The 24,292-nt window shown below is 37.4% G+C and overlaps 1 protein-coding gene across 4 annotated transcripts in view; it reads right to left on the reverse strand.

Moving 5' to 3' along the window:
• RIC1 (RIC1 homolog, RAB6A GEF complex partner 1) overlaps window positions 1-24,292 on the reverse strand; it is a 138,261-nt gene that overhangs the window by 22,888 nt on the left and 91,081 nt on the right. For all 4 annotated transcript variants that reach the window (XM_072761416.1, XM_072761420.1, XM_072761412.1 and 1 more), the window contains 8 exons: window positions 22,982-23,073; window positions 17,370-17,458; window positions 10,375-10,519; window positions 9,663-9,711; window positions 7,287-7,439; window positions 5,684-5,887; window positions 499-537; window positions 50-160 (listed from right to left, as the gene is read on the reverse strand). In XM_072761416.1, coding sequence (XP_072617517.1) covers window positions 50-160; window positions 499-537; window positions 5,684-5,887; window positions 7,287-7,439; window positions 9,663-9,711; window positions 10,375-10,519; window positions 17,370-17,458; window positions 22,982-23,073 — 882 coding nt within the window. The remainder of the gene's footprint in view (window positions 1-49; window positions 161-498; window positions 538-5,683; window positions 5,888-7,286; window positions 7,440-9,662; window positions 9,712-10,374; window positions 10,520-17,369; window positions 17,459-22,981; window positions 23,074-24,292) is intronic.

A 24,292-nucleotide genomic window follows, 5' to 3' on the forward strand; every position in this document is an offset into this window, starting at 1 on the left:
AGTTCTCTTATACTCGGAGAAATCAGTTTTTAATTTCAAAAAGACTAACCTGGGTAATGTTTCCAAAAAGTTTCCATTTTTTGGTGAGTAAAGAGTAATGTGCAAAACCAAACTTGCCAACCACAGCAATATTCTGTCCAAGCTTATCAATAGCTGAAAACTAATTTAAAAAAAAGATTAAGAACTCTTCCTTGCAAACCTATATCCTTATATTAAGTATAAAGAGCTTAGCATTGTTGTGTCAGGCAAACAGACTATAATAAATGCTTGCTAAGTGAATTAAATATAAATTGCTATATTTAAAAATATAAGTATTCATATACAAGTTACATTTCACCAAATTATAGATGTTAATATGCTAACGATATACAACAGATCAAGTATTAAAATTTTACTATTATTGATGCACCCACCGAAAAAGGCTCAATTCCCAGAATGCCTCTTGCAGCAAACGCTATCCAATAAAAGTTAACATCAACAAAATAACAAATAACTCACCCGTATAGGCCAATTGCTCTCTAGATAGGTGTTGGAAATCTACAGAAAATAATACATCAATTTGGTAAGACTTCTGAAAAGTATTTAAACTTAAAGCACTTAAAGCTTTAACGTTACGAGATTCATTTTCCTGTACAATGTTTGAAGTGTTCCCAAATACCGGGTATTACTAGCAGAGTACTTGGAATTTACCGTTTAAATACCAGGCCATATTTCACATCTCCTGTCTTCAGCATTTCATTATGAATTTCTAGACATCAGGCTTTTCCTACACTGCTTTTTCTCTACATTCGCTGTTTTTGTCTATTTTAAATACTAAACACGCAATAACTGCAGACTGACAAAAGATTTTTAGAGAACCAGCCATGAGGGCAACCAGGAATTGTGGACATGAAAAGTTTGAGTTTCCTGACTGGCACCATTACAAAACTACCCTAACTAAGAAAATTACAGGGACGCCTGGGGTGGCTCAGTGGTTGAGCATCTGCCTTAAGCCCAGGACGTGATCCTGGAGTCCTGGGATCGAGTCCCACATCTGGCTCCCTGCATGGAGCCCGCTTCTCCCTCTATTTATGTCTCTGCCTCTCCCTCTCTCTGTCTCTCATGAGTAAATAAAATCTTTAAAAAAAGAAAACTAGAGCCTCGCAAGAGTTTTGTTTTTGTTTTTTAATGGAGATATTTTTATTACTTTTATGTCTTCTGATTAAAATAGCAAAATACTATTATATATGTAAACAATATAAAAATGGACAAAGGACTAAATGAAATTCTGTTCTATCACTGCTCCAGGGATAACCACTGGTGAGTCTTAACTCTCTCTACACATCCATACGCATGTGTATCTAAGCTAAGCTATTTTACTGGGGTAGTCAACCTATTCATGTGTAAGGCCTCTGAAGATATGAACTCTTTAACTGCAATTTAAGTAGGAAATGTACCTTCCCATGATTTCTCTCTCAGAGCTCTGGACATGGGGACATGGGGTCTTTGTATTACTCTAACAAGAAGTTGAAGCCTGAAAGATTCTTCCATAAGATATCAAAGTAGATTATATAAATCCTAGCTTTGCTGACACTGACCTCTCCACTAGCCTACAGATTAAGCAGTTTTCATGAGCACGTGGGACTATGGTGTAAAACAGAACAACAGAGAGAAAAAGGGAAAGACCCTTCTGTTCCTGCAATAAAAGAACCTCAATTTATTCAGATTCATTTTCACTGCACTTCAAGTATGACTTTTTTTTTTTTTTAAAAAAGAAAGCCAAATTTAAAAGCCAGTATGATACAATTCAATCTAATAAGATTCTCTGTGTAATGTGAAAACAACAAAAATCAAGTAAAAATAATGTGCAGAAAACATCAGTATTAACCTTGATTAAATGTATTCACAAAAGTATCTGTTAGATTTACTTATTATCTAGTAAGTCAACCTGAAATCTAAATAAATAAACAGCTTTTAGTTCTGTTGTTAGAAGTTCTCAACCCCCAACCCCCCTCCAAAAAAAGAAGTTCTCAACCCCAGTGCTAGTTTGTGGAAGCCAACCTTGCAGAATTAAAGGTTATGGTGTCATGACATATGCTTGAAAAAGGATGAACACATATCTTAACAGACATGCTGCACTGCCCAGGCCAGGCAATAAAGTTCCCTATGGTGGCTGACGTCAGTTCAAGAAGCATGGTAATCTGAGGTAACCATTAGGCGCTGAGATAAGAGTTCAAAGTAGTTTTGTGCAAGCCTGGAAGTGAATTCTGTTCTTGGATGAAGAAAATCAAAATAGTCACTTGAAGAAGGATGTCCCTAGAGTATAAATGAGCCAGCCACCCAGAACACTAAAAAGAACTCCCACTTCCCCCAAACTCTGGTGTTTCCTAAGTATTTGTGGGTGAAGTGTGAGGTAGGATCTCACTGCCAACGTGGATTCCAACTTGAAGGGTTTCCAACCATGGGCATCAAGGTAAAATTTTATCTTATGATCTACACTCTAATGAATATCCGTACGAGAAAAGAATTTTATTCTTTTAACCTCTAAGAATGTAAGAGGTGCTACAAACTACAAATGGTTTATTTTCAAAGCTCATAGTTTAAATCTACAATGAAGCTTTACTTCTGATTCAGCTGTACGTCTGAAGATGCTGTGAAATGAAAAATGAAACTTTTCCCTAGTAGATTACATTTACAGATCCTTGTGTCACCTGAACTTTGTGCCCTACCCCTAATACTGAGAACAGGAAATGGCAGGAGTAAGGAAAGCACAAACTAATGAATCATGAAGAATTCATGCCAGGAATTCGTCCTCAGGGCACAAGAGTCATGCCATGCCACCACTGGGACACTAAGTGCTAAAGTATAAAATCTCTAATTCTTAACATCTTAGGATATCTCAGTCTCTCAAAAACAAAACAAAACCCTAAATCTACCTTTTTCCCCCCTTAAAGTCATTTTGCTAAAACCCTGTCTCCTGCCTAGACTGCTTTTGTCTGTACGTGGTGAGACTGTAAGAGCCATCCTCTTAGCACATCTGATCCGTGCCAAATACCACACCTGCTCCATTTGATACACCTCCTTGGAAGGAGAGCAAATCATTTATAAATGAAATAGCCTTTAAAATCCTCTCTGCTGATATCCCTAGCATATTTTGTGAAGCTTATTTTTTCCAAATAGCCAGGTTAACTATAAAACCAACATTTCAGGACAGTGGATGATAATGATTCATGTACCTTTCAGAAATAAATGTTTATATCATACAAAGTACTGGGTGTTAAAATAAATAGCAGTCCAAGAAGGAATATACCCTAAAACAATGAGGGCGGTGGTGTTTTAATTCACATTTGTGCTCCATCTGTGAACAAACTACTCTAAAAATTTTTTAGAGCTAGTAAAACTAAACATAAACACATACACACACGAGAAAAGCATCATCCCTACCAGCAGCTACCAACCCTGCTGCTGACAAGTATATATGTGTATTAAATTAAAGGGAAAAAAAAACATATTTAACATAGAATCTTCTGATCGGGAAACTAACAAGTGTAAGGTAGAAGGTCTAAACAAATGAAAAATCCAGTTGTCTAGATGAGGAACAGACAGAGAAAAATTAGTTGGAACTCATTTGATGAACTCTAAACTGTATAAGAATACAAAATCATGTAAACAAAGTCACTTGATGGGGTTGTGGGCATTTATCCCAGACAAGAGCCTATGTTGAAGGAGGAATTAAACAGGCACCCATGTTTCTTCAGGGAATCATTACTAATGGCTAAAAAGCCCAGAAGGTAAAGCATTAGCATTATATGGACACTGTAAACCACCAAACCAAAACACTCTCATGATGATGCCTTGATGCATTTGGCTGGAGTGCCAGCAAACAAAGTATAGGCAAATTGTAATTAAACGCTGCCTATTTAATAGACACATTCTATGTCTTAGCTCAAGGTCAATAGTACATTATATGATTTAACATTTAATACCTAGAGTTCTTGCAACAGGTTAGATTGTTACTTTACATTATGGTAAGGATAAGTCTGACACTACGTAAGCAGGACATTGCTCTGCCATGTGACCTTGGGCAAGTCACCTAACTGCTCTGAGCCTCAGTTTCCTCATGTAACAAATCCAGTTGGACTACATGATCTCTACAGTCCTTCCAGCTCTAAAAATTCTATGAGTCTATTATAACTTAATTGTTTTGGGAATACAACTCTGACATTATTTTTCTTAGTTTTAAGAAAAGTAAAAAAGGTAAAGCTAGAGTCAAACAAGTTCATCTTCCCGGATAGTTTCAATATCTAAAGAATAAAATCACAAAGGAATACTGCTAGTATCTCCTACTTTGCATAAAGTGGTAAAATCAGCGTGATACACTACTAATATGGGATACTTCAGAGATGGCTAAGAATCACAGAATCACTGAATTTTTGAGCTGGAAGGAAATTAGATTGTTATTGCCTGATGGATTTTTGAGTTCCAGACCTACCTTCTTTGATCCTCTGCTCTACTTGGCTCTCTGGCAACACAGACCTGGCTAGGCAGAACTGGCATTGATGCTAGGTCAGTGTAGAATGAATAGTTCAAAGTATGGGGAAATGAAAATAGCAGAGGAATGGCTATAGGAGAGAAGGGAGCAGTGGAAAATTTTAGTCAAGGAGGCAGCCGATGCAGATTTATTTCATAACTGTTAACTATTTATCAAATGGTATGCACACTGTTTGATTTTATGAATTTATTAATGTCAGTTAGATACATTTTCTTTGAGTGTATACCACATGTCAGTGCAGGAGACACTCCTCCTTCAACGTTTCACATACTGACCGTTCGTGTCTCATCTCCACTTAAAGTCAACTGAAAATAACATGGGAGCTGAACAAGCTAGTAAAGTAACAGCACAGAATGAAGAAGGGGGTCAAGAATTGTGGATACAGAACCTGACGAAAAGAAACAAACACAAGAATAGGCTCTGATGTACCTAAGACACTTCGGTATCAGCAGGGGAAGGAAGACACTCAGGACTTATACAATTGTGTATGAAAATTTCTTTCAAGAAGCCTCAATTTACTGATTTACCCAAATTAATTTTATTTGGTATAAAAATTCAGAATTGATTTCCATGTTAAATGTCAATTTATCAGAATTTTTAAAAGAAACTGGTAATTTAAAAGTTATACCAGAACGAGTAAGTAATTTGGAATAAGATTTATGTAATAATAAAATTATTAATAATAAGGTTCTAGAGTGTGTCTGCAAGTCTGCAATTTGAGTTTAAAATAGGCAGTTAACCTCAAAACGTACCCACTGGGACGACAAGGTCAGCTGCACAGGGTCCTCATCGGCACTGTCACTTTCCATGAATCACTACACTTTTGCCAATGCAAATCCACAGAGCTAAATTTATACCCAAAAGGTTGGGGGCTGGGGAGGGCTGGAAATAGTACAAAGTTGTGCTCATTCCAGAGGGTAAAGCATAAACTTTCATGTTTTGGACTAGTGGGCTTAAAGCAAGTAGGCACACGTGCTACATCAGTGGCAAGAAAGGAAGAAAACAAGACAGAAAAGCGAAGAGAGGTGACAGTCAAAAAGGTTAAAAAGTTTCTCTGTTTTCTAAAGCAACAGAAGAAATATTTAAAACTCTGCTCCAGATGCTATTTTACCAAGGACTAAAGTCAACAATCAATAGTCACTGAAGACTTACCTGTACCACATGCCAATGCCGATGTCCAAGCAAAGTGCTTAAACCCTGAGACTCTAAACCGCTGTCTGCGAAGGGGCTCTTGCCCCCACCAGCCTTATGCTCAGAGTGTGCTGATGAACTCCTGGCACTCTGGGTTTGCGAGGCCTCTCCACAGTTCAAGTACAATCGATCCTCCCCCTGAAGCAGCACTTGCTCCTGGTTACTCTAGATGAAGGAGAAAGGAAGCACAGGGCAAAGAAGGAAAGTAAATAAAAACAACTCAGTATCAGGTAACAGAAAATAAGTAATACCTTGATTTAGTTTTATTACAGGAAATGCACCATGCATCTCAACGTTGATTTTACTCACTACTTATCATCTACAGTTTACAAACGAGTTTCACTTAAAATACCTCATGAGTGGTGGCAAGAAGGAGGGGAGGATTAACAGTGGGGATAACAGATGCTGAAGGATCTTTTAAACCCTGAGGAGGAGGAGAAGGAAGAGAAGGAAGAGGAGCAGCCCAAGTCTGTGGTCCAGGTTCAGAACAATTCAACACTCACTTGGGTAAATGCTTGGCTACTGCCAAGGACTGTGCCAGGCTCTGAGAATATTTAGACAAATAAGACAATTTCTACTTTTAGTGCTTATGCCCTGGTTTTCAGTTAGAAGACCAGTTCTCTCACATATAGGTATATTATTCACTGAGTATTCCATCAGACAGAAAGCACCTCAGCCTCTTACCTTTCCATGTTAGTTCAAATGCTGTCAAATGCCATAAAAATCTGCCTTTAAATTATGATTTGGGATAGGGAAGGGGAAGAAGAATTACCCTCTTCTTATCTTTCAGGGGATTCTTATTCTTCAGCTACCGTCATGAAATCTTGATTCAGGGTACTGTCAAATTCCTTCTCAGTTTATTGTAATTACAAGTTTTAATTAGAAACTGGTTGTACCAAATACTTAAAAACCCACTGGTGGCAGATGTGAAGGCATACACTTCTAATATGTAACCCATACTATTTTTATACGTTAACAATATGTAATATTATTAATATGTTGTTTCAATTTCATAAAACATGAGGAGTTTATACTATAATTTGGGGCAGTGTTTCCCAAGGCATATTTTCTTCAAAGTGTTCCTTAAAAATTCATAGTTAAGTAAGCGTGGGAACATTGTTTTTCATATACCAACTCCTGGATTTTCACAACACACATGAGCATATGACAGACACTGCAGTCCTGCAATAAAGAAATTTCTACGGCCCTAACTTCCTTGTTTCACTAACAGGACAACAGAACTTGTCCTTATCCTGTGCAACTACTTACTACTGATTCTGCTAAGTATTGCCTTGTGGAGCACATTTTAGGAAATTCTATTCAAATAAAGACTAAATTAAGTTATTCAAGTAAATCTATAAACACTGCTTTCCCTCTAATGGCTTGTGATCCTATTTTAAAAAAAAAAAAAAGCTGCTCAGAAGTAAAATTTTGGTTTAAATTATTAAAAAGAAAAACAATCACAAAAAATATACAAAAGAAGATATTCCATCAATTTGAGAAGAATCTGATAGTCTACTACAAAAGCCACTAAAAATAAACAGCTGTAATTTAAAACACTTACCATACAAGGGTTTACAGTGAGTACACTCTTGATAAACTGAAACAGCAGAATGCCGGGCTGTTTAACTACATTCTTGAAGTCAGACTCAATTCCAGAGTTGTGAGCACCAAATCCACTGACTACCCAGAGGTGATAGCCTTCTGCTCCCCAGCTCTTGGAGAGAAGGGTAAGGGGAAGAAAAATCAGGGCAATCAAGTTTGTTAATCTTTCCTAGCTTCAAATATTCAAATCCTGAAACAACCAACAGCAGCATCACCAATGATTTCAAAAGGCTGGACCAATTCTGAGAAGCTGTACAGACAAGAATCCTAGCCATACCTGCTCACCTTAGCCCTCCCTCCAGTGGAAACCACCATTACCGCTCTCCACCTGGAAGAGTGGACTCATTACATACCAATGTTAACCCCAAATCCTAAGAAACCCTGTTCTCTGTAACTTCTCCGTTAATTTAATTGAACTGCCTCTCAAATACAAAGAAATTCCTTGCAGAGGAAGACCCATGTGACCTGGCTGAAACATGACAAAGCAGCACCCAGAACAGATGCAGTCTGAGCAAAGAACACTCGAATGCAAACTATGAGACTAAGGTTTTCGTTCCAGCCTAGCTGCCATTCTGCAGTAGAATCTTGGCTAAGTTATTTGGTTTTCTCCGGGTATAAGTTTCTTCCACTATAAAATGAGAAGGCTCAAATAAGCTCTCCAGGACCAATTTTAATATTGTATAACTACATTCCATGATAGTTTCGTTTTCTTGTGTTTGTCTCTACGATTAGTGATTCCTAATCTACAAAGTCAAGAAAATAGGAGAGGGAAAATAAATTGTTGCTAAATTTCTAAAGCTTCATAGAAGTTTTGCTCTCCTATCATAAAAGTTGAACAGTGAACTAAAATGCTTAGATTCTTATTTGTTATTAATATATCAACTTAGTGAGGCTAAAAACACTGGTTGTTGCATGCCACTCAAAAGCACTGATGGGCAGTTATATAAATCATCTGTTCAAAAAGTTATTTTAAAATATGAAGGTGGAAAGAGACAGCAAATGGGGTCCTTGGTAGTGAAAGATTGGGAACCATTCCTCAAGGCAACCACAGTGGTTTTCATTCTTCAAGAAACTCAAGATCAGAAAATGTCTTCCTCTATGAGGCAAGGGAGAAAGGCAGTGAACAAGTCTCACAGCCACTAATTTCATAGATGATACACAGAAGGGCTACAGTAAGAAAATGTCTTTATGTAAACACAGGGGTTACACCTCACTGCTTTCTACAGAAACTCTTAAAAATATGTAATCAGGGGATCCCTGGGTGGCGCAGCGGTTTGGCGCCTGCCTTTGGCCCAGGGCGCGATCCTGGAGACCCGGGATCTAATCCCACATCAGGCTCCCGGTGCATGGAGCCTGCTTCTCCCTCTGCCTGTGTCTCTGCCTCTCTCTCTCTTTCTCTCTGTATGACTATCATAAATTTAAAAAAAAAAAAAAATATGTAATCAATAAAAATATTGTTACTACAGTGACTTTAATTCTCTTGACAGGTATCTATGGGAAGTTTTATTTTTTTTTAATTTTTTTTTATTATTATTTATTTATGATAGTCACAGAGAGAGAGAGAGAGAGGCAGAGACACAGGCAGAGGGAGAAGCAGGCTCCATGCACCGGGAGCCCGATGTGGGATTCGATCCCGGGTCTCCAGGATCGCGCCCTGGGCCAAAGGCAGGCGCCGAACCGCTGCACCACCCAGGGATCCCTATGGGAAGTTTTAAAAATATGATCAAATAATGTCCAAATCCTCCAGGAAAAACACCCAAAGAGCATTTCACTTTATGTTAAAAGAAATGAGGCCATGAGAAATGGGTGCTAGTGAGTCACATAAGGAATTGAGGTATGCTTTGGAAGAACAAAGGCCTGATTTGAATAGTTCCTATGTTCCCAAAGATGGCAGGGACTTGCAATATACATAGAAGCAAAATCAAAAACAAGTACTGGAAATTGGGCAGCTTGATTTTAAAAAATACTTTCATCAAAGCAAGAACTGTGTAAGAAGAGTCTGCTGAGATTAAAATAGTTTTGTAATTTTATCAGAGCCAAGAAGAGGAAAAAAGGGAAGAAGAAAAATCCAAGTTCGTCACACTATAGAAATATACATGTTATAAATATATTTATGTAACTATAAATGATGTATCATATATGTACTACGTACACACACACACACCTTTTTTTTTTTTTTTTCCAGTAGGGTCCACGGCCAGCGTGGAGCCCAGTGCTGGGCTTGAACATAGGACCCTGAGATCAAGAGCCAAGCTGAGATCAAGAACTGGACCCGTAACTGACTGAGCCACCCAGGCACCCCACAATATACCAGTATTTTACAGAAAGTATTTACCATAGAGTTGATCTTAAGGGGATCCTTTTTGGTACCATCAGACCTATAACTGAAACAGAACAGAAACTTGGTTAAAAACAGTCTTCTATTATGCAGAATATTTGGCTTCAGTTTTTTAAAAACTCAAATTGATTTTGAAATACATAATAATGCATGAAATATGAGAATGTTGGTTGATGTACCTAGGCACATCACCTAGACAGTCTTTCAGGTGCTGAGTAACTTCTTGATAGGGTCATACAGTTTGGGAAGAGGTATTCATTTTGTCATGACTAAGGTTCAAAGTAGCAAATGGAGTGGGCAGAGATATAAATCCACTGAGTTAACCTACATCAACCCAATAAGATAATGCCATTTTCCACTTCCTACTAGCTACTTACGTACATGACTTCTGCTTTATTAGATCATAAGCTACCTGAAGGCAAAACCCCATGTGATTTAGCCTTGAATCTAACATGCTCTCATATATACAAGAGGGGTTCAACAAATAAATGCACTGTTGCCAAATAAACAATGCGTTTTAAAAGGATGCATGTTTAGAGAATCAGTATATCCTGAACAAATTAGTTCTGAACCTTACAAATTGTTTTAAGGTTAAGCATCAAGTAAAGCAGAAGGCTAGCTTTTGTACGACACAAAATTTCTGTGTATGTGTATTTTCTTAGAGATAATGGGAGTTATTTTTGTCTCCAAGTTGTCTTTATTCACTCACGCAAAATCTCCTCCAAGCGTACAAATCAGCTGGGCTCCAAACACACTCCATAAAGAAAGGCCTCCATTTTCCCAGGTCACTATTACAACACTATTGTCAGGAGACCACTTGACCAATTTAACAGCTCCTGTTTTATTCCAAATATCTGTTAAGAAATTGTGAGAAGAGTTAAAAATAAATGATTCCTTCAGAAACAGTATTTTTTAGTCTGTATTTTTTCAAGTTGAAATAAAATAGAAACACCTGTCTGCTTCAAATAATGAGATGAATCCTACTCATTTCAGGTCATGTACAATGATAAGGCCACTACCCTTGACTGAAGCAGAACAAACTCAGCTGCCAAGAAATTTTTAAAAAGTGAGAGCCATTTTGGGCCACTATCAGCCCGAATAACTACAACTGTGCAGTTTTAGAAGTCTTTGGCTCTGGGCAATTCAGTTTCTATAAAATAGGGATAATGAGTTGAATGATTCAACACTGAATGTCAAAGTAGTCTGCAAAGTATAAGGTGTTTTAGAATATAAAATACTATTGTACCACTATCTTCATGCTCCATTGGCAATATTAGAGGGATCCAAGTTAAAGTAAATTGAAGTTTAATCTTCTATTAAGATTATGTAGGTCAACTCCAGCTTGAGTACTCCAGGTGTTCATATCTTCTATTAACTAATAATTATTCTTTCAATACCATAGATAATTTCACCATGTAGTAAAACACAAGTTTCCCAACTACAGAGTTAAGTGAAATATGCTAGTGTTTCCTGTCAATAATTCAAAACCAGGTATAGTATCATTTTCTTTAAAATTCTTTTCATTTGTAGTATTAATACATTTTGCCATAAAATACAGAATATCTGCTACAAAGGGAAGTATTATATAAATTTTAGTCTACAGAAGACAGGCTTGGTTAACAGAGAGAACTCCTTTCTGCCTAGTTTGAATCCTCACATTAGTAATCCCCACCATTATGAATAACCATGTTATTCGTGCAGATGAAAAATAAATGGGAATATAACTGTGGGAAAATTTTAAAACAAACTAAGAAGAAACACACAAAACCAAACCGAAGTTTACAAAATGAAAGCAATTGCAGGTACAAGAGAAAAAATACAAGTATTCACTATAATAAAAGGATGTTAACTGAAAAGGAGAGGTTATAAACAGTGTACTTATTACTTCATATTACATACACACACACACACACACACATGCACATAATATGCATATTTACTTTCCAAGCATTATACATTTATTAAAATCTAGTTGCAGAGATCTGTAATAAAATACTGATGGTGGTAAACCTAATCTTCATATGGTAAGATTACTGGAAATTTACCTAGGTGATAACAGCCTACAATAAACACAGATTATGATAATCTGCATATTGAGAAAAATATTAACAAGTAACCCAAAGATATTTTGTTACAGAGCTGAACTTCCAAGAAAGAAAAAGCTCCAGAAGACAAGAGAATAGAGAGACTGGTTAATATTTGGGTTGAGGGTAAAGGGCTGGAAGCAGGGAGAGGAGACAGGTTGGAAATACAGGGATAGAAAGATGGGATGAGACTCAGCAATGATGAGGGAGATGGGGTTTTACATCCTTCCCAAAGACAAAGAAGGGGTCTGAGACCAGTGGAAGTCTGGGAGTCAGACAGGAAGCTATGGATCATGTAAGGACTCACGAGACACCGCGGGCCAGTGAAACTCAGCCAGTGCAGCCTGAGGGATACAAGGAAGCTCACCTCTGCTCCAGGTGTAGGAGGACAATACAAGCCTCCCCAGGGGTAAGCAGGTTTATAGCCTAAAGTGATGTAATTGAAGCTGGCAAAATTCTCTCACAACAAAGACCACAAGAGTGAGAGTCAGTAAGTAACCAAAGCAAGAAATGGCATTCCAAGAGCCTGAGAAAGGACAGAACAATCTGAAGAATTCCACACAGTGCTGTCCAACAGAAGCAGTAAGGACCACTTCCTGCACTGACGGAAACATTCCCATCTTCTGGGTCTAACAGGCAGCCCCGAGCTACCGAGCTACACATGGCTACTAAACATTTAAATGTGACCATGCAACTAAAGAAATACGGTGTTAATTCTTTTTAATTTCAATTAGTTTAATCAAAATAGCCACATGTGGTTGATAGCTACTAGGCAGGATAACGTAAGTATGGATAAAAAATAAACATTTAAAAGGGCCAGAGATCACAATCAAAATACATATCACTCTGTTCTTGCAGGCCACCAATCTGACTTTAGAGAAAAATATATGCAAGCCTTCAAAGGCTATGATCCAATAAGGGTTCATAAGAATGATAAAGACTTAAGGAGCTAATTTCTCTATCTGGCAGTACAGCAATTCAACATCTTAAATCACTCACTACACTGAAACAACTAAAATGTTGAATCCTAGGGCACTAGGGTGGCTCAGTTGGTTAAGCACTCAACTCTTGACTTTGGCTCAGGTCATGATCTAAGGGTCGTTAGACTGAGCCCCGCGTCTGGTTCCGTGCTGGCCATGGAGCCTGCTTGGAATTCTCTCTCTGTACCTCTGCCCTTCCCCGTTTGCATGCACGTGTGCACACTCTTTCTCTCTCTAAAAATAAAATGCTGAATAAATACCTTAAAACAACTAAAAATGCTGGGAGGTAAGTGAGTGTACAAAGTGCTTCTGCCCTGAATTTTTCTGCCAAACCCTAGGGACCCTGACTTCTACTTCTGATGACGCCAGGAGGGACAGGAGATTAAGCTCAGAACTTGGCCATGGCAGGGTATCTAAGAGAAGACATCCAGATAATGGTGAAGCTACAGATGGCTACCTTCATGGTATAAGAGTAAGAATTAAACTCTACCATGTGGAAGGTAAAGAAATAGCAAAGGATACTTTCATGTTTTGTCCATGAATGGAAAACAAAGAATCTCCCCTAAGAATCTGTAACCACAAGTTAGTCCTCACTGATCTTTAACTTGAGCAATTTGTATGATTCAAAGAAAATGCAAACTGAATATACTGCAAAGGGTTCCAGATTGATGTAGTACTCCCACATAACTTGCCATAAACACACAAATCCTCTCTGGAAGGACTCAAATTCAATTTGGATTACAAAGCATTCAAACAAATAAGTCTGAAGGAAATTAATCAGTTCTCAGTCAAAAATCCTAATATAGGGGCAGCCCCGGTGGCTCAGCGGTTTAGCGCCACCTTCAGCCCAGAGTGTGATCCTGGAGACCCCAGACTGAGTCCCATGTCCGGCTCTGTGCATGGAGCCTGCTTCTCCCTCTGCCTGTGTCTCTGCCTCTCTGTGTGTTTCTCATGAATAAATAAATAAAATCTTTTAAAAAATCCTAATATATATAAACAAGTTAATGAGAACCCAGAGAACTAAGACAGCAATAACAGTCTCAGAAAGGTTTCAGATACTGAGATTAACAAAGAATATAAATACCATTTTCTGAAGATTTATTTCATGAAGATTTATTCATGAGACACAGAGAGAGAGGCAGAGACACAGACAGAGGGAGAAGCATGCTCCCCACAGGGAGTCCGATGCAGGACTCAATCCTGGGACTCTGAGATCACAACCTGAGCCAAAGGCAGACACACTCAACCACTGAGCCACCCAAGCGTCCCCCAAAAAACATTTTTTACTACCTAAAGAAATAAAAGAATATTGAAACTAGGAGCAGGATGCATACAGATTAGAAGAGAGCTAAGTAAACCCTCTGGAAATAAAAAATACAGTAATTAAAATGGACAGATTAAGTAGATTATTAAACATAAATGAAGAGAGAATTAGTTTATCAGAAGATAGAGAAAAACTTTCTAGAATATAGTCCAGAGAAATTTTAAGAATGAAAAATGTTAAAAGGCAGGTTATGAAACATATAAAAAAGTGCTATGTAAGTCTGATTAGATTTCCAGAAAAAGAGGGACACCTGGGTGGCTCAATGGTTGAGCATCTGCATTTGGCTCAGGTCATGATCCCAGGGGTCCTGAGATCAAGTCCCACATCAGGTTCCCTGTGGTGAGCAAAGACTTGCTTCTCTCTGTGTTTCTCATGAATAAATACATAAATAAAATCTTTAAAAAAAATGATTTCCAGAAAAAGATTAAACAAGAGGCAATATTTGAGAGGTAACAGTTGAGTCCTTTGCACAACAGTTGTGTGACAATATGAATCCTCAGATGCAGCACACCTGAATCTCAATCAAGATTTAATAAAAAATCAAAATTCTTCACCTTTCAAATTACAGTGAAATCATCCCAAAGACAAAGAAAAAAATCTTAGAAGTAGCTAAAGAGAAAAAACCCCATTCTCTTGAAAAGGAAATACAACTCAATCAGAGATTCCCAAGAGTACCAGTGAAACTGAAAAGTACTTGAACAACTTCAAAGTACAAAGTAACTGCTCATCCAAAACCGTATAAAAAGCTAAATCAGAAATAAATTATAAGGGCCAAATAAATACATTTTCAGACCCCACCTTCCAAGAATTGAGTTTATCATAAAAAACTTCACTAAAGAAAATTCCGAAGGAGGTATGACAGACAGAAAATGGTCTCAAGTGGAAGGTGGAAGGTGCTAAAAGATATGATATGGGCAAAAACACTGGAATACACGTGTGGGTAACACGAAGTTAGTTACATATTGAAGGTTTCCTGAGATTCTGACATGGGATACCTTAGCTTCCTCCTTGAGACTAATGAGATTTTTATTTATTGGATTAGATTTAGACAAGTGCCTCATTTTTTTTCTGACCCAAACATCAGAGAAGTTTGTGTATTATACAGCAATTATTCTTGCTATGGGGACATATCTAAATTTGGGAGAGGCAGAGTGAACAAAGTTTGAAAAAGGCTCCCAATTACTAATACACACATAGAACACGGTACAGTATCAAATTTATGAGACCTGTAGTAATGAGATTACACTGCCTGTTCAATACAATCCTGCAAAGGTCACTGGCTTAAAAACATGTTGATTCATTTATCACATTTGTTAATAACTAGGTGCCTCTCACTAAACTGAACTAGCCTGGTGTAAAGAGATACATCCTACGCTCCTACCCTGAAAAAGCCACCTGTAAGCTAGTTAAGTTCAATAAAGCATTATCAGTGATAAGAAAGATGTTATATGCAGAATATAATAAGGCGCAGGAGGGAACTGTATTCTATTTCATAAAAAGAGATTTCATTTAAGCTGCATCTTGAAAGACCAATAGATACAGACCCTCCATATAGACATATGGGACATTTCAGGTAAAGAAAACAATAGGAGACAATGGCTGACTCTCAGGGATCTGCAGGTGGTTTGGTAAAGGGCAAGCCTGCAGTTCCTGTCTATGTGCAGCGTATCCCAGGGCACTGCAGAGAACTCACAGGGGGTTCCATGAGATCTTCAAGAGAAATACAACAGTATTCTCTTATATATTCACAGATATATAGTTATCTGTTGGACACAATGTAAACTGTTAGCTCTAGGTAGTTCACAGTTGCAGCATTATTAGGCTGTGCTACATTTATTTTGATGATGTTACATCTTTGCAAAGACCACTCTTTAGGAGTTGTTGCAGAAAAACTGTCATGTGAACATCAATGTGGAACAGGAAATGTGGGTGACTGTACCCAATCCAACTCCAAGGTTTGAAAAGTTGTACAGTGTCCAATAGGCACAGACATCCTAGTAGTAAAAAATACTCTTTAAGAATAAAATTAAAAGGATCCCTGGGTGGCGCAGCAGTTTAGTGCCTGCCTTTGGCCCAGGGCGCGATCCTGGAGACCCAGGATTGAATCCCACCATCACGCTCCCAGTGCATGGAGCCTGCTTCTCCCTCTGCCTATGTCTCTGCCTCTCTCTCTCTCTCTCTCTCTGTGTGACTATCATAAATAAATGAATGAATGAATGAATGAATGAATGAAAGAATAAAAAAAAAGAATAAAATTAAAATATTATTTTTCTTTCCATTTATGGGCATTACTTTTTGAAAATGCTACTAGGATTTAGACCTAACTACTTAATAAATGGAACTTTTGGTATTTCTTAACATAGGGTATTATGGTAAAATTATGGAGACATTACGGGCTGAGCAAACCAAGAAATAACGCCAGCAAGAGATCTTATGTGCCCCATATGTAGAAGACACAGTTGATTGGTTGATACATCTACTTCCATCCTTGTTCTCCCTTGCTCACTTCTACCATAAAGGTTTGGAAAATCCAAAGGTAGTGAATGGGACAGAATTATGGCCAATCAGATGTAAGCAGAAGACAGCTGGACCAGGTAGGCTGTGGGAATGCTTCTGAGAAACCTTTTGCTTTCCTGATCAAAAAACCAAATATGCTGTTTCTTCTTCCACATATGCTTTTCTTCTTGACTCACATGCAGAAGTAATATTTGCAACTCAGAGACTACCTGAGACCTTGAAGCAAAGGCCAAATGAAGGCCAGCAGTAACTCACCTTTGGATTTCTTGCTAGTAAAGAAAACAAGTCCTATTTAAGCCACTATAACATGGGTTTTCTGTTGGTTTCAGTCAAAAGCATTTCTTATAACAAGGACTTTCGACTTAATCCTATAGGGTCCACTCAAGATTCACTAAGGGGTTCAGAGAGACACTGTTTTGTTTACTGCTCTGTATTCCCCATTTAGAATAGAGTCTGTCCTATAGCAGGTATTTGATAAGTATTTGCTGAATGGATAAGCTGAATTGGAAGGCAAAATAACAAAGGCAATGAAGTCAGCTAAGAAACCAGAGCAAAGTCCAAAGACTATAAAAGCTAAAACTATGCAAAGACACAGAGGACTAAACCAAACAATAACAATAAAGGGAGCATCCTCAGGAGCCCCTCTAGGTACACAGAAATCCCTGGGCCACACAAAGTACCACTATATGTTTTAACAGTATTTGACTTATAGCATGCATCATTGAAAATCCACAGTTGCTACACATATCATTACCTGTACATTAAAAAATTACAAATAAGAAGGAAAAAAATAACTCACCAGGATATTGTTTTGCTGTTAGCTCTAGTTTATGAGACAGCAGCATAGCTCCAGTGGTGTTATCTATTGTATAAACCTGTACAGTACCACTGTGAAAAACACACAAGCTTTTAATGAAAAGAGACAAATACAAATACAGAAAGCATCATTATGGAATGGTTATGTTCTGCTGGTAAAAGCGTAAACTAAACCCAAACCATTTTGTAAGTAATTTGCAGTCTCATAAATCTGAACAAATACATATTTGTAATCCAGTAAAATTTTCCACTAAATATATCCCAGAGATATCCTTGTCTTTGTATCAAGACGCATGCACAATGTTCAGTATAGTATTGTGCATAAATTCAAAAAAATTGAAGCAACACGAATGTCCAGCAAGAGAAAGTAAGCATAAACTGTAGTATAATCACATAGTAGTCTAGCATATAGCACTAACTTGACTTTAGTCACATGCACTAAAATAGACAGCCAATATGCATATACATAGTATAATTCTGTTTCTATTCAGTCAAAACATAGTAGATACATTTGTAGTAAAAATGCAACAAAGAGCTAATGGGGACATCATCTCTGGTGGAGAATCGGGGATATTTAAGAAGTGGAAGCAGGGAGAGGCATCTGCCCTGGTAATGTGCTATCTCTCATGCCGGATAGTATTTTATACAGATTTTCATCTTACTATTTTTTATGTCCTATATAATTTTTATATCTACACACATGATACATGCTATTTTGTGTATACTGTATATATAATGATTTCACTTAAGAAATCTTTACAAAGACCAAATTTATGAATGGCCAGAAACCAAAACTAAAACTTTGTAATATTACTTCTAAGCTACATTTCAAAATTGACCTATAGTGATCATAAAAAAAAAAAAAAAGTTTTGCTTATGGAATTCTTTTCAGATTGAAAATTTAACACAAATGTTATTTTTAAACTACTGTTTAAACCTACGGCTGCTTTTGCACACATGAGGATGATACGGGTTCATCACCGCCAGAATGTTCTGGCAGTTATATGCACTCCTTTGTGGGGGGAAGCCAGACAGTTTTCCCACAGCAGTTCTGACCCACATGCAACCAGGTCCGCTCTTCTGAAGGATCAGGGCTTAGGCTCAATAAAACACCCAAACTAACAGGCCATGTGAAGTTATCGCACAGCTCACTAATGCTGCGTTTTTAAATATTTTTCTTCTCTTTCATTCTGGATAATTTATATCTCCCTATGTTTCCAAATCCTTATTCTTTTCTTCTGCAATGTTTGATTTGGATCTTTAATCTCCCTTATTTAATACAAAAGAGACCCTCTCCAGCTCTCTGGAACTCCCTATCCACCTGTCATCCTTCATGTCTCATCCTGAGACCCAGCTGCTTAGGTCTCCCCAGATTTTCACTTCCCTGTAACTCAACTCAGGCAATCTGCCAGGCTCTGTCTCCCCGGCCTTGTGCTACAGCCTGGAAACTCTCAAAGTAATTAAAGCTGAGGCATCTGCAAAGTTTTATTTCTCATCTTTCAAGGGACCAGTGTCCTCTGCTGCCTAATGTTCTAGGTCTTGAACTCATATTGTCATACTGTTTCATATTTTTGTCCATTTTCCTCCCACATGGGAGTGAGAACATTGATGTTAATTCCATCTCAGTCAGAAGTCAAATGCCTGAGAATAGGTATCTTTCCAGACTACCTGCCCAATTAGACACTTTGCTGAAAGACAGCCCTAAGTAGCTAAGTAGCTAGCAGGTATTTACTTGTTTTTGCTTTGCACCTGACAACTGTCAAGTGGTAACTCTGGGTTGCTGAGCTCTAAACAAGTCAGTGAGGAGAATCCAAATATTTTTAATACAAGAAACTGGTGTTAAGTCAATACTTAAAAAAGATTGACAACTAACCTTTCATGTATTCTCTACTGCCTAAATTGTTAAAATTATTTTTATTTCCATTTCTCATTAACCGATTACAGGAAAAAATGTTTCTTCATGCATAAGACACTACTCACTAACCTCAAAGCAAAAACATATCTCTGTAAGAGATACAGTTATAATCACAAGTGACCAAATTTAATATCACTCGTATCAGGACAACTTAACATTAGTGCTATATGGTGCCATTGCAAGTACATTACATATGATAAAAAATGTTTAACCAGCATTTGGTCAAACCTTTAAACATAAAGGTAAGAATTAGGTTGTAGAATTGATCCCCTTGCAAACTGGCATCCTAGAAGAAAGTTACCTTCCTACTCAAAGGATACCAGCTATAGTTTAGTGTTCAGAGCAATTAATTCTGTTAAGGGCTGGAAGATCAGAGCTAGAAGCCTTTAGTCTGTTAGGTCACATAGCTACAATCACAAAACTTCCACCCCAACTCATGGTCAAAAAAAAAAAAAAAAAAAAAGGCTGGCACCCTCCCAACTGATGAGAAGTAAGAAGACAGAGGCCGGAGGCCAAGATTCTACCTTCAATGTCCTGGGGAAGGGCCTCTCATGGGTTCTACTACTTGGCCTTGGTAGGCCTGCGGGTACTACCCTGACTGCAGGCAGCATGGTACTGTGCACCTGCCACTGCTCCTGTCCGATGTTCCTGTGTGAACTTCCTCATCATCTAACTGGACTAGCTCAACAAGAACACACTTCAAGGTTCCAATCATGACAGGTTTAGAGGAACTAACTAAAAGCCATTATGAAGGGCAGCCCAGGTGGCTCAGCGGTTTAACGCCGCCTTCAGCCCGAGGCGTGATCCTGGAGACCCAAGATCGAATCCCATGTCAGGCTCCCTGCATGGAGCCTGTTTCTCTCTCTGCCTGCCTCTCTCTCTTTCTCTTTCTCTTTCTCTCTCTCTCTCTCTCTCTCTCATAAAATCTTTAAAAGAAAAAAAAAAGGAGAAAAGAAAAACTTTAAAAAAAAAGCCATTATGAAGAAACAACAAGACATATTTAGAAAGCAGGACATTTTATAAATAACCAACCTGGACTCTTAAAAAGTTAATGTCATAGAAATAAGAAAAAGGTGTATGGGTTGTTACAGGCAAAAGAGGATGACAGGGAAACAATAACCGAATACAAATCATTGATTTTGACGGACTCTGGTTCAAACAAGCAAACAAGGAGCTATAAAAGAAATTTTGGTGACAACAGGGTTATTAATTTGAATATAGATTGAGAATTAGATCTTATTTGGGGGTCTATCATTAATTCTGTCGTATGACAAAGATATTGAATTATTATCTAAGAAAACATCCTCTTTTTGAAAACCAGTAAACAATGTAAATAGCCATTAATAGCAAAACAGATAAACTATGATACATTCATACACCAGAACACCATAAATCAATCAAAAAATAATTTTTGCTACTGGCAAACAGCATGGGTGAATTTCACAATGCTGACTGAAAGAAGCTAGACCCAAAACATATTTAGAATATGAAGTTCATAAACATGAACTTCTATAAAGTTCAAAATCAGGTAAAAGTAAATTATGCTCTTTAGGAGCACATGCATATGTGGTAAAACCATAAAGATAAGTAAATGATCATCACAAAGACAGAACAGTGGTTACCTGTAAGTGTGCTGAGGAGGTAAGAGTTGTGATTTAGGAAGTAGTGGGGCTGAAACTTTTATCAGCTCACAACATTCTAGTTCTTGACCCAGTTATGAACTGAGGTGTTTGTATTATATTTGTAAAACTGAGTATTTGGACCCATATACTTTCCTTTAAGTATGGAGGGGTTTTTTCATTTTTTAAAATTTAAATTCAATTAGTCAAACATAATACATCCTTATAGTTTCAGATGTAGTGTTCAACAATTTATCAGTTACATATAACACCCAGTGCTCATCATATCAAATGCCCTCCTTAATGCTATCACCCAGTTACCCTACCCTCCCCCCCATGCCCTCCAGTGACCCTCAGTTTGTTCCCTATAGTTAAGAATCTCTTATCAATCTCTTTCCTTTCCTCCATGTTCATCTGTTTTGTTTCTTAAATTCCACTAATGAGAGAGATCATATGGTATTTGTTGGGACACCTGGGTAACTGTCAGTTAAGTATCTGACTTCAGCTCAAGTCATGGTCCCAGGATCCTGGGATCCAGGCCCTGTTGGGCTCCCTGCTCAGCAGTGAGTCTGCTTCTCCCTCTCCCCTGGCCACCACTTGTGCTCTTTCTCAAATAAATGAATAAAATCTTAAAAAAAAAAAAAAAAAAGATATCACATGGTATTTGTCTTTCTGACTGACTTAATTTTGCTTAGCATAATACCATCTAGTTCCATCCACATCATTTCATTCTTTTCAAGATTTCATTCTTTTCAATGACTAGTATTCCATTCTACACACATACACACACACACTCCAATATATATAAATAGTCCATTACACACATCTTTATCTGTTTATCAGTGGATGGATATTTGGGTTCTTTCCATGTTTTGGCTATGAACATTAAGTGCAGGTCAAGTTAGCATTTTTGTATCCTTTGGATAAATATCTAGTAGTACAACTGCTGGGTCACAGGGTAGTTCTATTTTTAACTTTTTGAGGAACCTCCATACTATTTTCCAGAGTTGCTGCACCAGTTTGCATTCCCACCAACACTATAGAAGGGTTCCCCCTTTCTCCACATCTTAGCCAAAATCTATTGTTTCCTGAGTTGTTAATTTTAGACATTCTGACTGGTGTAAGGTGGTATCTCATTGTGGTTTCGATTTGTATTTCCCTGATGATGAGTTATGCTGAGCATTTTCATGTGACTGTTGTCATCTGTATGTCTTCTTTGGAGAAAAGCCTGCTCATGTGTTCTGCCCATTTCTTAACTGGATTTTTTTTTTTTTAAGATTTTATTTATTCATGAGAAAGAGAGAGAGGCAGAGACATAGGCAGGGGGAGAAACAAGCTCCCCAAAAGAGCCTGATGCAGGACTTGATCCCAGACCCCAGGATCACGCCCTGAGCCGAAAGCAGATGCTCAACCACTAAGCCACCCTAGTGCCCTACCTTAACCGGATTTTTTGTGTTCAGTTTGACTCAGTTCTTTATAGATTTTGGATACTAGCCAAAAGAAAGGATTATTTTTTAAAAAAAGAAAAATATCTTCCCTGATCCTCTTTTAAATAATAAAGAACCTAAATTTTGGCTGATTTAATCTTTTTAATTTATAACTTAAATTACAAGTTCCAATCACTAAAGAAAAGCTCACCTTTACAAATTAAAACACTTAATATCCTAAATCTGCCCTTTATATGTTTTGCTTCAACCCAATAAAATGCTTTCAGATTTTATTTTTAAAGATTGTATTTATTCCTGAGAGACACAAAGAGAGAGACAGAGACATAAGCAGAGGAAGAAGCAGGCTCCCTGATGGGAGCACAAAGCAGGACTCAATCTTGGGACTCCAGGACCATGCCCTGTGCCAAAGGCAGACGCTCAACCACTGAGCCACTCAGGTGTCCCGCTTTTAGATTTTATATTAAGGCTGACTCCTATATTGTGATAGGCATGACAAAGTTTACAAGTATGTTTAAGACCATTTATTGTTTAAAAAAATATATTGGGAAAAGAAAACACAAAAAAAAACCCATTATTTCTGACAATGACTCTTAAAGAAGTCTCTATCAATTACCTTGCACAACCAAATGCCATGAGTCGATACTTGTTATTTACTGCTACACAAGTTCCATCAACAACATCTTGTGGCCAAACTCCATGAAGCTGCTATAATAAAGAAAAATAATGAAGGTTTTAAAAGTGCTGTCTAAATACACTGTCTAAATACACTGTAATCAGTATAATTCTCCTTCAATAAACATACAGTTTTGTATGGCTTTCTTTGGTTTCATCTGGCTAAGAAAATATTCTATCGGGACTACCATCTGAATATCAATTTCATTAATTAGTTCAATAAATATTCTCAAATGAGCTCAGTCTAGAGCTAATTTATCTACTTGTAAAACACTAAAAAATGGACATTCAATCTGCAAACCTAACTAAATGAAGATGACTTTCCTATTAGGATATAAACATCTTGACAGCAGGAACTGAATCTAACTTGCTCACTAATATTATTCCCATCACCCCCCACATTGTGTTTGACTGCTCAATTGTAGAAAACAGCAAATTTTATTTCATCTATCCTTTAAAAGTGGTTTGTGATTGTCAAGTGCTTACTATTCTCTATTATTCCTTTATTTTACAGTAAGATATAACCTACTAAGATTCACAGGATAGTGCCTGGCAGCCTAACATCTCAGGTCTACTATTCACATGCTAAAATAATGATCTGACCTCTCCAAGCTTTAGTTTTGTTTTCATAAGTTCTTACCTCTTAAGAGTGTTTTGTAGAGTAAATGAGAACATACATACATGTAAACTACTTAATACAATGACTAACATTCAAAAAGTTAAGCATTCAATAAATGAATACATTATTATTAAGCTTCTATGCTATTCGGCTCCATTGTTTGTTTTTACCTTTCAAATCAAGGATGTCTTAGATTATAAATTCTAAGGCAAAGGTCATTATGATTATTAGTTTAATAAGCACAACACACAACACAGCACACTATACAATACAGCATTTTATTTTTGGATGATCCTAATAGTAAACACTCTAGAAGATCCAATATAAATAACAGCTCTGTTTAAGATATAATACTATAGATTTTATTTAATTCCCATTTAAATGAGCTATATAATCAATTATCTAAACATGGCATATCTGCTTCCCTTTTTTTGGTATTTTTCAATTATAATAAAAAATCACTATTTTAGATGACCAAAAAAGGTAAAGATAGCACTGAGCATTATTTCTTTGGACCACTGCTTAGACTGAAATTAATTAACTGATTTCTGTTACAAGTATTTTCCAGGTGCCCACTATTCACCCAGCACTGTTCTAGGTGTGGAGGATGTGGCAGGTGTTCAAAAACACCAA

This window comes from Vulpes vulpes, chromosome 1, assembly GCF_048418805.1.
Source record: "Vulpes vulpes isolate BD-2025 chromosome 1, VulVul3, whole genome shotgun sequence".
Classification (NCBI taxonomy): domain Eukaryota; kingdom Metazoa; phylum Chordata; class Mammalia; order Carnivora; family Canidae; genus Vulpes; species Vulpes vulpes.